The 13,841-nt window shown below is 41.6% G+C and overlaps 1 protein-coding gene across 1 annotated transcript in view; it reads right to left on the minus strand.

Annotated features, from left to right (window-relative positions):
- The window catches only part of USH2A (usherin), a 391,068-nt gene extending 380,473 nt beyond the window's left edge, over positions 1-10,595 (minus strand). Inside the window, exons 1-2 of the mRNA XM_074863712.1 lie at positions 10,064-10,595; positions 4,661-4,826 (exon numbers count right to left, since the gene is read on the minus strand). Of these exons, the coding sequence (XP_074719813.1) occupies positions 4,661-4,826; positions 10,064-10,548 (651 nt within the window). The 5' untranslated portion in view covers positions 10,549-10,595. The remainder of the gene's footprint in view (positions 1-4,660; positions 4,827-10,063) is intronic.
- Positions 10,596-13,841: the final 3,246 nt, after the last annotated feature.

Consider the following 13,841-nt stretch of genomic DNA (forward strand, 5'->3'; position numbering starts at 1 on the left):
TAGAGGTGCTTACTCACTCAGATAAGCCCGGGCACTACACCTCCAATTTTTTTTTCTTTAAGAGCAGAGATTCCTCTTAATTCTATTATTATTTTTAACAATCTCCCGGTCTTTTTTCCATTCCATCTCTGGGCTCCACAGGTCACCTTGTTTTATTAAAATAGTCCTATTCATTTGTTCTCTTTGAAATCCAAAAGTGTACTTACAGAACCAAAGAACTGTTTATTCTACTATTTCATCTGAATCTAGTTGTAAATATGCAATATTTTTGAGACCCACATCTCTAATAATGCCCTCATCACTTAACAAAGCTGGTATCCAGACTTTCTGCTTCAGCAGCTACTTGATGAAGAAATCTTTCATGCAGAACATCCAGGAATGTTTGGCCCCTGCTCTTGTTAGAACTTTAATTTCCCAGCTATAAACTGGAGAATAAGTCTCTGCAATGACACAGTTTTTAGTAGTAGTTCTCTCTAACAAATGACACATCTAAATCCAAACCCAAGGATTTAAATTCCTAGATTACCTCAGTAGAATTAATTTAGTAGCCTTCTCTTCCCCTAGAATTATTTTATTCCAAAGAAATTATTTTCAATCTGTGCTGTCCTTTCTTCTGTCCTTCCCTCTTATCATTTAATTACTATTTGGTGCTATTCCACCATTTAGCTTTCATTTTTATCATTCCTGAATAGGCATATGCTCTTACACCTGAAGTCCAAACATATCTGCCATCCTACCATATTTCTGCTCTCTCTAAATTCAGTTGCACATCTGTAACCAATACTTCACGCTCTGTTATGGTGTCTGTTGCCTAGCATTTATGCACAAATATTTCAGTTTTTCCTACTGACCACAAGAACTCCCCTGATTGCAGGCTCCCAGCTCCTACTGACTTCTTGGCTTTGGAGATCTTTGGCCCCAGTCAGTCTCACATTAGGCTGGACCTGTGTCCAGAGATGGACTTGGACCCTAGGTCCTTGGCAGAACCGTCTCTCATGGTCAGCTACATCACTCACACACACACTTTTCACAAACTATAACCAACCTGCTGAAAAACAAACACAAAAAAATCACCAATCTGCCGTGAACACTTCTCAAAACCAAATCCCACAGCCTCCCTTAGCTGTTATTCCTGTCACCAACTTAGCATGCAAAGCCTCATGCCTCAATCCCTGATTCTTTGGTTGTTGACACTGGGTTGTGCCAGCCAGCCTGCCCGCCCCTGTCCTTCATCCATGCACTGTCACAAACAAGATGCATAAATTCCCTGTGAGTCAACCAACAAGTATTGCTTTTTTCTCAGGGGCAGGGACCATTAGACACCCCTATTTGCTAACCATATTAGTAAGTGCTAGCATTCAGTAAAAAAAACTTTTGTCCTGAATCAGACTCACCTCAAATTACACATACCTGTAATTTGGTCTGCAGTCACTGAGCAACAAGGTATCATGCCACAAACTATTTTTTCCTCCCTGTCTACCATACAAACATGAAATACTGTGCATGGCTTTGAACGATATTTTGTAATATGCTGTGAATATCCCGTCAAGTTTATATCCAATATAATTTACAAGGTAACTATTTTGAACCACTGCTGTCACCTGCATTTCCTATACAGACCTAAACCACCTAAAGCTACACTGTTAAAAAGTTTTGTAGTCTTAGAGAAAACAAGGACCAAATATGCTTCATCTATCAGAAAAGTCATGCATATTGAAGGCAAGGGATATTAATTGCAGCATTTAATGCTTCTACCTTAAATTTCTGGGAAACCAACTGTCAATAGGTTACATGCCCACACCTCTGGCATAAAGTTAAAATATTTTCATAAAAAACAGAAGAGTTGTTAACATATACATCTTCAGTTACCAGCAGTATCTTAATTAATTACCTAAACGTTGCAAAAGTACATACTTTTTAAAAAAATATTCTTAATAGCTTGTGCCTACTATGCTTCAGGCATAAAGAATATAATTTCTATATGTAAAATTCTGTTTAGCATAGCAGCATTGCATCCTAACCCTCTCCATCTTAAATTCACAGATGAGGTTTTTAGGGGTCCTACAACTCCAAATATGGCAATGCAGCCTTTTTTTTAATTACACTTTCTCCACACATACAAGTTTTGTTATGCGCACAAAAATAAATCCATTCCACATTTTCAACTGTCTTATCAGAACATTCACAAACATTATTTTCTTTTAGTCCAAAAATCATACCAAGCAAGCTGTCACACAAGTCTGAATAGATTTAGGGTTTTTTTTACATCAGGACACGCCACCTGGCTCTGGCTAGAACCAGAAAGTAAAAAGAATGCCAATGTTTTAAATTCTGCAAAGTACCTAAAAAGGTGTTGAACCTACTGTTAGTTTAGTTAAACCTAATACCTTGTGGCTAAACATCACAGCCACATACATGACATTTCACATCCAACAACGATTTCCTTTTTGTTTCTGTAGAAGAAGGTTATATAGCAACTACACTGGTAACACCATACCCACATCAAAACCAGCATGGCTATTGGATGACTGCAAATTTTCCTAACTTACTAGCCACGGAGCTCAGTCCTAGGGCTTGTCTTTGCTAGAAGATAAAGGTTATGCCTACAACAGAGACATAGAACTGAGACTGTTAATCCTTTACAGGTATCAGAGGCAGTTTCACCTCAACAAGACCTCAGCAAGGAAGTCGGCATGGTCTGACTCGGAAAAACTCGAAGTAGTAGTAGGTTATTACTGCACTCAGGACCCCAGGCAGCTCACCTACAGCCCACAGGAGGGTCTCTCCTCCATCCTGCAGTGCCCATGCCTACCGCATGGCCATTGCCTGGGGAGAAGGCTGGTTAGTCACAGAAGTCAAAAGTCACACTTGTGGTAAGATCAGGTGATTTGTACTTTCAGGTGTAAACTCCAGGCTCTCCCACTGCCTTTAACTACAATTACTATTGCCTATAAAACTACATAGTGCTTCATCTTCAGAAGACACTTTCATCAGCATAAGGAAACACCTATATATCATCATGATATATAAAAATATCTCATCATCAAATACTACTGTTGTCTGAAGACACACAGACATTTCCATATGAATATTACTTTTGCATATTTTGGGTGGTCTGCCATTCTCATTTTCCATTTATTTCTCCATTTATAGAAAAAATGCTCTTGAACAGCTGCTAAAAGGAAAAAAAAAAAATGAAAGAAAACAAAAACCCCTTTACCTAAAGTTTCATAGCCAGACCTAGTGCTAAATAGATCATGCTGCAGCCACTATCATCTTTAATGGGAAATTGAATCCTACGATACCACAAACCACAGAATGTAAGGTTCTACCCTGAGCTCAAAAACTTGGAAAAGGTATTAAGCCTGCAGTCCCTTTAAGGGTCTAGAAGCTACACTTCTTTACTCCTGCTATACGTTGAACAACTTTCCCCAAAGAAACAAAGGACCAGATTCTACAGAGTGCTCGAGGTTTCTTTGCAATACAATTTAAGATGCGTGTGTGTATTTAAATCCTGCCCTTTCACTCTTCACTTTGCTATCCCAGGCTTTAGCAGTTTCTGAGGCTAGTACAAAACACGGCTGACAGCAACAGCAGTAATATAGCACCCTTGGAGTGTTTGAAGTGTAAAGTTCATTAGTTCTACCTTAAGGTCACTCTTTTAATCCAACAGCCAAAATCTTATTCGCACTACCATGCTGTTATCCTGGAAAAAAAGAAAACTGCAAAAAAAATCAAGACGTCAGCTTAGATACTTCTTACGAGTGACAAGATCAGCACTAAAAATCCAAATCACAGTCAATACCTTTTAGCAAGTTTCAAGAAAGCAACAAAACACTTCTTGATTGTGCTGTAACCCAAATGAAATTTAACAGAATGGATAAAGGAAATGAAGGAAGAAGAAGATAAACATTTCAATACCTGATAATTGTGGTTTATAATTATTAGATGAACTTGGCTTACAAATAGAATTTACTAGAGCATCTGTTGGGAATTACAAGACATGCAAATAACGGAATTTTAACTTCTGTGTTTGTTTACTGATTTTTGTACATACGCTTTAAATTTTAACAAACTCAATTCTGCTTTAGTGGAATATCAGTGGATATTTGTACACTTATTAAAAAGTTATGTCAACAGAAGACTTAGACTATAAAGACTGTATTTTAATAATTCTGAAACATATTTTTAAATTAAGAATTAATAGCTCTGTAACTTACTAGCTTGGTTGATCCTGCACAAACTCATACATGTTTACTTATATGCACTGTAAGAGGTTTTTAAAACTAAATGGGACACACCTCTAAGAGAAGTACATTAGCATGTATAGATGAGGAAAACATTCTCTTTTTTAGGAAATAATCTCAGAGACCCAGGACTTACTGGTAATGTCAGAAATAAGTAGCTTTTCTTCACCCCAAATACCTGTGTTCTTAAGGGTGAGCCTTTTCAGCCTTGCTTGTTCAGAACAGGCACAGCATTTCTTTCCAGTGCTAAATTAGCAGTTGCCTCAAAATGAGCTCGCAAATTAAGATCTTTACCAAGACTCAAGAGTTATCATTTACATCCCCCAATTTACCCTTTTGTATTTATACAGTTATACCATTCACACACAGATGTTGTATTTCAACAAATATTAAATGGTTTTTATTTTACTCACCTGCACACTAAGATGAATCCATTTCTTCACAAGAATTCTCCCCAGTGTCATTACTTTTATTGGTGGCTGCAAACCATTTACTGTGCGATAATAAAACATGGTCTCTTTCTCAGAGATTGTGAGTTTGAACACAGTCTGCCCATCAATAGCCTTTTCTATCACACACCTTTGGAAATAACCAAGAAAAACAACATAAGGTCAGAGGCACACGCATATACACATTCTTGCCAAGGTGCTATCCTGTAAAGTGATGCTAACCAGAATGTATTAAAATAAACGTTAAAAATACAGCTCTTGAGAAGATGTTCAGTGACAGTGAAAGTCACAGGATGTACTAAGTGTAAAAGAACTTTAAGAAAGATATTTTCTGTCTTAATCCGTGAGATTTTAATTTTTTTTTAAAACTTAGTGCACGCAACCCCAGTTCACTTGGGGGTGGAAGAGGGGTCCACTTTGCCTCCTCTCTTCAGAGTTCCGTGGCAGAAACCACAGCAGCTGGCCAGCACTGCGCAGGTCTCTGCTGCACTTTTCGTACAAAGCTCTGCAACACAGCACATCCTGTGGAGCCACTTACATTTTTCTTAGTCTAACAAGGCAAATACAGTATAACCACAAAAAGCAGTATAAATGACACGTTCTGGAAATAAGTCTTCTATCTTTCCACCAAATCTGCCCAGGTAAGGTAGCAACACCAGCTTCCCTTATAGCGTCCCTCTGACACAGCCTTTCTTTAACCCAAGAGAACCAGAGCAAGGCAAAAAGGCTATCCAGCCACTTGTTAGGTTTTTTTCCCCACAAAGATTTCACATCAATACCAAATGCAACATTGACATATAAGACACAAAGAATACCATCCATAGCAACCCACGTTGCATATCTAGCTGCTGAAATATTTTTGCCAACCCAATCACCATGATGTCAATAGCCCTGAGAAAGCACAGGCTTGTGAAACAGCTACGTATTTTATTAAGGTAATCATCAGCACAACAAAAATCATAAAGTTATGCATTGCCATTTAAACTGCTTGAGAAATCTAGTCCCCAATTTACTGACCCATGAAAAGTCAAATATTTTAAGTTACACCAGACTAAATTAGTGCACTAAGTCACAAGAGAGAAGCATATAAAATTTGTATGAAACCAGGATTTACTTAGATGTATTTCAGAAAAAAACCCACACTTATCTACTGATAACTGTCTTTACCTACTATGGATTTATAAAAGAAAACTAAAAGACTGTTCTTTGATACTGCCACTATTCACTAATTCACCTTTAAATACAAGAGAAAAATTAATTCATCTTAACTGTCACGATTTTAGCCTGCTGAAATGTTGTCAATAAAACAACTTGCAAAATGCAGACTTCTGTTTTCCAAACCTTACTAGAAACATGTTTCTTAACATATTGTCAACTGGTCTTTTCAATATTTTGTTTGCTTGTAAACATGCTAGTTTCGCTAGATAATAAATGTGAGGGAAGGCTCAGCTAAGTAGCAAAATATTTAGGAACTGGATTTACCCAGTTCCTGGATAAACAATAATTGGATAATCCAGTTTTTTGTTTATTTTAGTTATCTAAAACAAACATCCCCACATTGTTTTTATCCCCAAAGGTGTCATGACTTTAAGAAGGGAAGTGACCTTGATGTACATCACTTTGAAAACTGGAAAGAACAAATGTGAATTGTGACTCACTACTGAAGGAGAAAAATCAAGAGGCAGAGAACAGGGAGGGGAGGGGGAAGAAAAAACCCAAACTAGCGCTAACATAGGTGAAATAGGCATTAGCATTACTTCTGACTCTGAGCACGATTTTCCATTCCAGCCATGATTACAGAGAGAAACCACTGTTCTTTGTGAAGTTTCCAACTTCTGGTAACCTGCAGTCCCACAGAGCCAATTCCTGACTACGTGATTCTCTACGGTGGGGTTGAAGGGAGAAAAAGCAAACAACACAAATCTGCTTGGTCAGCTTTCAAAGAGCAAAATATTCTAGAGAACCAACACGGCTGTATTGGTGATCCCCACACATTAACTGGAGCACTTGCAAATGGGAACATCTGCACGGGTTCAACATCAGACGCATGGTATCTTAGGGCAAATCCCCCTTTCAGACTAATTCCTAATGTAAAACATCTGAATGGATACAAAGTAATAGGATATGATTTTAGTCCTCTATATAAATGAAGCCAAAAAAGTACATCTACTGCCTACTTCACAATCAGGCTGTTCCCCCGAGCCTTTTGCATGTAAAAGGCCCCGGTTCATTTCTCTCCCACCGCCAATGCCTTCTGGTCATCTAACCTCCAGTTAGCCCAGTTCACACTAAATTGATATAAACTGCCGGTAATGATTACTCATATATGCTAAGCTTCTACTCACATTCTTAATCCTATTTCATTGCAAAGGGTTATCATCATATACAATTTCCTGTATTGTGCTAAGGCTTGCTTACAGGCTACGCACAGGCTTACAGAAATCATTTATATTAACTGATGAGTCCATGCAGTAAGAGAGGAAGCGCTGGGAAAGAATAAAATTCAGGGACAAGAGCTCTGCTGACTTATTGCACTTATTGCCTAAAGGGAAAGTAAATTTAAAGACTAGAGTACAAATGTCAGTGTTTTCTCACTGTTCTCTTGCTTTTCTTCAAGATTTCCGATATGCAGTGACTTAAAAGCATACCTACAAATACCTATACTATACATCTTAGAAGAACATTAGGGCTTCGAATAAATCCACATGATCTCACTTTCCTCTCACCTTTTATGAAAGTGTATTCTTTCCCAGATTCACGTAAGAAAACTTGGTATATGAAACTGATGAAGAAAATTCTTGGTGTCTTTGACTATTCACATATATTTGCTCCCTCAGAATGTCACAATCTTTAAAGGGCCTTCAGGCTTTGCATCTTCACATCAGTATCTCTCACTTCAGCCAGCACAGTAACTTCTAGCAGAAAAATCCTGCTATTCTCTTACATGGGCACATGCCTAACAGACATGTCACAGTCTTTACAAGGATGCAACGGGATACTACACAGCAACACTCCTAGCTTCTTTCCTAAGTGCTCTCTAGCAGCCAGACCATATAACATTCAGCATGAAAAAAACGCATTAGTATAGCACGTTCAGAAACCATGGGTCTGGGGTACTTAATGTAAGAGCACTATGCCACTAAACAAAATACCTTGTTAAACTTTCAATTATTCTACTGGTAAAAGTGAGCGGCTGGTTCTGGTTCATCTTCCTGTGTTTTGGTGGCAGCGCAAACACTTTGTTAGAATGAGTCCCACTTCCATGAAGTCCCTCTGCTGTGATAATGGGGTTTAAAAGGTCTCACAAATGACATCTAACAGGGACAATTCCCCATCAGGGACTGCAAAATGTAGGACATCTGGTAAGTCAAACTCCTTCTGTCAACCTGAAGGACTCACTAAACCAATACAATAAAAGGAAAAACATCTTAGTTTGCTGTTAAACTATTTCTCTTTTGTAGGATGCCTTCGGAGTTGAGCTTCAGTGACTGTTAGTGTGCAATTACTGTTTCACCACAACTGCAGCTCTGAATTCCTTTTATGAAGAAAGAAAAATTAACATGCTTCTTTCAGTGAACAGTGAAAAAAAGAGCCTGGACAGCAGCATATCATCCTGACCACTGGAATAACTGTTGTACAACTACTATTTTCAGGACTGGGCTCTACCATTGTCATTTCTACATGTTGAGTAGCAGCAATCTCACAAGGCAGAAGAATGAAGTGATCTATTACAAAAATTGAATAAAAACATTTAGATTTTAAAGTGATCTATAAAACCCACTGAACAGGAATATGTACATTGTGTAGTTATTAACACAGTAGCAATTGGAGGCTAATGTTTTACACTAGTCCATGGATAATCAGACATTGGTAGAATCTGGTTTCTGCACAGCACTAAATCATTTGAAACTAAGGACACACATTTCATTGTTTTAGGCTCCATGCAAGCAAAAGCCTAACTCATTGACAAAAGAGTTTCACGGATCTCACTCAACACATCACAGCTTGCTTGGAAATTAGCAGGACCTTTCTGCTTCAAGTTAGGCATATGCTCTGCTGAACAAGGTTGATAATCCCCACATGTGCATGGACATGAATTTATGACATAGGACAACCCCAGGCATGGACTCTCTGGCATTGAAACATTATACAGAAAATGCTGTCTATAAAAGACACTAGGCCAAAGCTCCAGAGACACCTTTACACCTACCTTCAGCTGAGCTGATTTAAGCTCAAACGAAAGTCACTTTTGCTCTGCAGATCTCATTTATTTCCCCTCCATAACCACAATTTCTGTAGCTAGGTTGGTTTTTTAAAGGTAATTATCTTTGCATAAAGCAGACTATACTTTTACATATATTGTTATAATTTTAGACATTTCCATTGTTTCCGATGATTTTCACACCCCTAGACAACTTACTAGTTCACATCAGCATGCAAATAAGTATCAAGAATGCTACAACAGAGCAGATCATTAGTTTCATTCCAAGAGTAAGTCAGGAGCACAAGTACAAAAACATTTGTGACATATACTCTGAAGGAATGCACCGTACTTTCTGTGCTTCACTTTAAAGAGGATCTGCACAACCTGGGTAAGAAAGAGTAGGAGGGTCTGCATTTTGTCACTGAGAGGAACTTTTTTTGAAGGATTTGCAATGCATTTTTTAAAAAGCAAGTTCTTCATTATGGTTAGGCCTGGTCAAGCTGAAGGGCCACTTATAACAGCAATATTTGCTAAAAATGTGACATGTAGGCAAATAAGAGAGGGAGCATGCTTATCCACGTCTGGTTTTGAACACCTAGTGAAACTTCACTAGCAGTTTGAATAGTGGAATCTTTTGTTAAAGTAGCAACATGATCTCTCGTTCCATCAACATTCCCCATGTCTTCCAGAAAAACTATGACCACTCTTCTACAGCTCTGAAACATTCATTATGGAAGATCTAGAGGTTTTCCTTGGGTTTTTTTAAGAAGTAAACTTGTGTTGGGGGTTTCCTAAAATTTTAATTATTTTTTTCCATCACGAAAGCAGCAACAGCACAAACCCCTGACAACACGTTTTTCTAGCAGCTTTTAGAAGGAAGAATGTGAATTAGAAATACAAATTTAGATTTTTAAGGACACACACATTATGTATGAATAGTTTCCACTGAAAGCAACTGGATTATCACCTGAGTCAGTGCCATTGAAACGGAATCTACTTGTCTTGACATTTGCGAAGCCCCCAACCTAAATACGGCTTTAAAGCACCACAGTTTCTCACTGTACCTTTTTAAAATTTTAAATAGCTTGCTAATAATGACTGTGACTACAATGATCAATTTTTTTAAGAGCACCAGGAAAGTAAACACCTTCAATACTACTTACATTACACCTTCTTGCTCAGGTTTCAACCATACAGTTAACGTAAACGAAGCTGCAAGCCTCAGAGAACGGGGAGTAGAGAAGCAATCCTTGTGATTATGAAAAATGAAACTGGAAGCGTTGCTGAAGGACCCTGGCTGCAAGTCCCTTTTGTCCTCTGTGATACAGGTACCAAGGCCTTCTGAAAGTAGCAGTTTGTAGGAAGAAGGCGATGACCTGTATGGACACTCCTGAACACAAAACCTCTGGGTACAGGACATAATACTTTCAACTGCTACTGAGCTATGACAAAAAGTACTTCGGTCTGGCAGCCCACAAGTGGCTTGAGTTGGCACGGTTGACACATTCTTGAAAGCTCCCACATTTTCAAGCCTAGGGAAATGTCCCTGAGAGCTGACCAACACAAAGGAGTCATAATAAGTTAAGATTAATGTTTCAATAGCATGAAACAAGAAACGACACCTCAAGGAAAGAGCCCAGCAATTCATGTTTACAAAAAAGCTCCTCCTGATTACAGCATCTGTAAATAAATAATGATGTCCATGTCGGTAGCAATGTCCTCAGGTGGTGCGCTTTAAGAGTTTATGCACTGTTTCATCTTCAAAACACTCATGCAAGGACTCAGTCGCAGGGGACATCTATGTCTTCTGGCCAGCGAAACGCACATGGGTGACAGCCGGTATCTGCAAACCACAGAAAACAGACACAGTCCGTGGGAGGAACGTGCCCTTCTGCACCAACAGAGGCGAGCGATGCCCCAGTAGGGATTTTAAGGGTTGGAACTCTGCTTCCAAATTTCAGCCAGCAGGCCCGCCTGTGCACCTTCACTGGCTACAGCCAAGACGTCTCTGTACGTATGGGTAACGGGGTGAGGCCGAGTTGAACCCGCACACGCTCGCAGCCGAGCATTTATCCCAGACCCGTCACGTCACGCGAGGCCGACACACGGCTTCGCACGTTAAGGTAACAGGCACAGACTAAGGTAGGAAACCAGGGCATGCCCCTTCAGCCTCCAAACATCTTTCCCGAGGGTTTCAAGCTAGTTGCTTCCATCTCACATCTGCAACCCCCCGATGCTCACCTCAGCTTTACACCGCTCCCTGGGAGCTGCTCGGCGCCATCCCCACCGCGCTGTTTCAGGGTACGCTGAGGGACACCCCCCTGCCTCTGCTCCCGAGGCGCGCTGGGGGCCAGCGAGCGGGAGCGGCGGCCTGAACCCCCGGCCACGGATCTATCGTCCCCTGAAGCGGCCGGCCCGCTTCGTGCCTTACCCCGCTGCCCACCTCACGCCGCTCCTTTCAGCCCTCGGCAAAGCTGATTAAAACCACGTTCCCCATCTGTCCCGTGTGGATCTTTCGAATAGCGAACGCCTGCGCTGGGGCTCCCCGGCAGGCGGGGCAGGGGCAGGCGGCGAACCGCGCGATGGCAGCTGATAAATAAGTTGATTTACCGTTATTTACTCCGCCGGGGAGAGGAGCGAGGAGAGCGGCGCGGCGCCCGCCGGCTCCCCGCGCCAACGCCGCCCGCCGTCGCCCGGCAACGCCGCGGCCTCCTCCCCGCCCCCGCGGCCCGGGCCCGCCGCGGCCCCGCCGGCCCCCGCCCGCCCGTCCGGCGCCCGCCGCGCTTTAAAGCGGCAGCGGCAGGCGGCGGCCCGGGGCGCACGGCTCCTTCTTTCTTCCCCCACCCCACCCCGGCTTAGTTTTACACGCGCCCAGCCACCCCTCCCCGGGATGAGAAGGGCGGCCCGCGGGAAGCTGTGTCGCTGCCGCTCGGGTGCGCCGTATGAAATATTGAAGAGGGCCCCGGGCAGCCGCCCGTCGCCGGAGGAGGAGCGGGCGGCCGGCGGCGGGCAGGCCCCGGCTCCCCTCGGGCCCGCGGTTCTGTGGGGCAGCCCCTCCGTGGCGCAGTGGCGGCGGCGCCAGGCCGCCTTTCTGGGGGGGCGTGAGGCCTTGCGCGGGGCGCGATTGTCGGCGTCTGCCTGGTCAACTTCAAAAGCGACGAGTTAGTTGTCTCTGGATCCACTTTTCTCAAGTGTTAAGGTCAGGTTTTAACTGGGTAGAGAGAGGGGAATTCATTTCTTTTACGCACTGAAACTGGTGGGAGTTCGCAGTCAGAGGACCGACGGAGGAGCACGAACAAGAGCAGAGAAGTGCCATAGGTACACTTTCCACGGGAAAAAAAAAAAAAAAAAAGTGCAAAGAAGAAACGTTGTCAGGACCTTCAGATGTTTTTGACATGAACTTCATTTCTGTCATTGGTATGGCTATGCAAAGCAAGCCCAAACAAGCTGCAAAGTTGTCATCAGTGAGCTGAGCATGAACTACAATAGGTTGTTTATTATGTATTTCTGGACAGACAAGCGCCAATTAATATGTCCCCTGAGGATATATAAAGCATCTATAAATTTTATCTTTATTATGGAAGTTACATGAGCTGCAACCTGGCTGGTATCTTTCCTGACAATTTGGTTGAAATAGCCTCCAGTAACTTGTCACCTTAGCATGTTTGGACTTTTACTAGCTACATAGCGACAAAATTATTTGGCAATATACACAACTGCTAAGAAACCATCCTGTGTCGTAACTCTTAATGCATTTTAACAAGCCCTTCATCCCACATCAAACAAGCTCCTCAGCTGTTCCTGGAACATCTCTGCTTTAATACAGATCTTTTTCCTAAGGTCATAAAAGATAAATAGTAATTCCTGCTAAAGTGTTATCAGTCACTTTGCAGTGTTTTCATGTTCTGGTAGTCATTAAACATCGTAGCTCTGTTGTCAGAATTACATTCCCTAAAGTATTCAAATGTAAAGAACTTTTTTTCCCCCAACCCTTCTGTGGTAAACACATTGGTCTGAGGCATGGTGCAACACCCCAGCACACAAAGCATTTCTAGATAAATACAGTTAGACTACAGGCTACCACAGTCCATCAACAGTACGACGGTAAGAGCGTTTGCACATCAAGAACAAACCAGGTCTTGCAGAACAGGATCGAGAGAGAGCAGACAGAAAACAGCACAGTAATAAAATCCCAGACATTAGCTACCATTGCAGGACATCAAACAGGATGGGAACAGCTATGAGTCATGGAGCATACATCTGAAAAAAATGGGGACTTACCAAGTGGCCAAGATACCAGATTGTGACTTGTGTGCATTTCTTGGCATTCCTAAAATATTTAAAAAAAACCCAACCAAGTTTTGCTCTGTCCCACTTCTTTCTAGCAAGCGGCAAGGCTTGCTCCAAGAATCCTTGCAGGTCTAACAGGTATCCGAAAGGAAACTCAGGGTACCTTCACCACAAAATGCACTTTCTGCTACACTCTGCAAATACTTGACAGCTCCAGCATCTCCCAGGTACACCATAGCATCTTCCCTAGTCAGTGCTCAGTTTGGGAAAATGGCCCTCACTCTCATGTTACACCCTCTATCCCCAAAGGTAACCAGCGCAGCAGAGATCACGATTTTTCCCTTTACATATTTCATTCAAATACACAAGACGATAGTACAAACCTTGCAAAGCCACACTGCGGGCAAACAGCACCATTAACCAGGTCAAGGATCAACTACATTTTTGTCAAAGACACCACTGTTCATCAGGAGTATAATGAATAAACTACCTGCAGGAGGTTAAAAGATGAGAAAGCATCCAAAAGCCTTGGCAACCATGAGCAGGTATACAATATAAACTGTACCACAGACGAAAAACCAGAGAGTGATTTTGCAGGAAATACTATGGATCCTGTTTACAGGAGTGTTTTGAAGGCTCTTTATTTATACA

This window comes from Strix uralensis, chromosome 3, assembly GCF_047716275.1.
Source record: "Strix uralensis isolate ZFMK-TIS-50842 chromosome 3, bStrUra1, whole genome shotgun sequence".
Lineage (NCBI taxonomy): Eukaryota > Metazoa > Chordata > Aves > Strigiformes > Strigidae > Strix > Strix uralensis.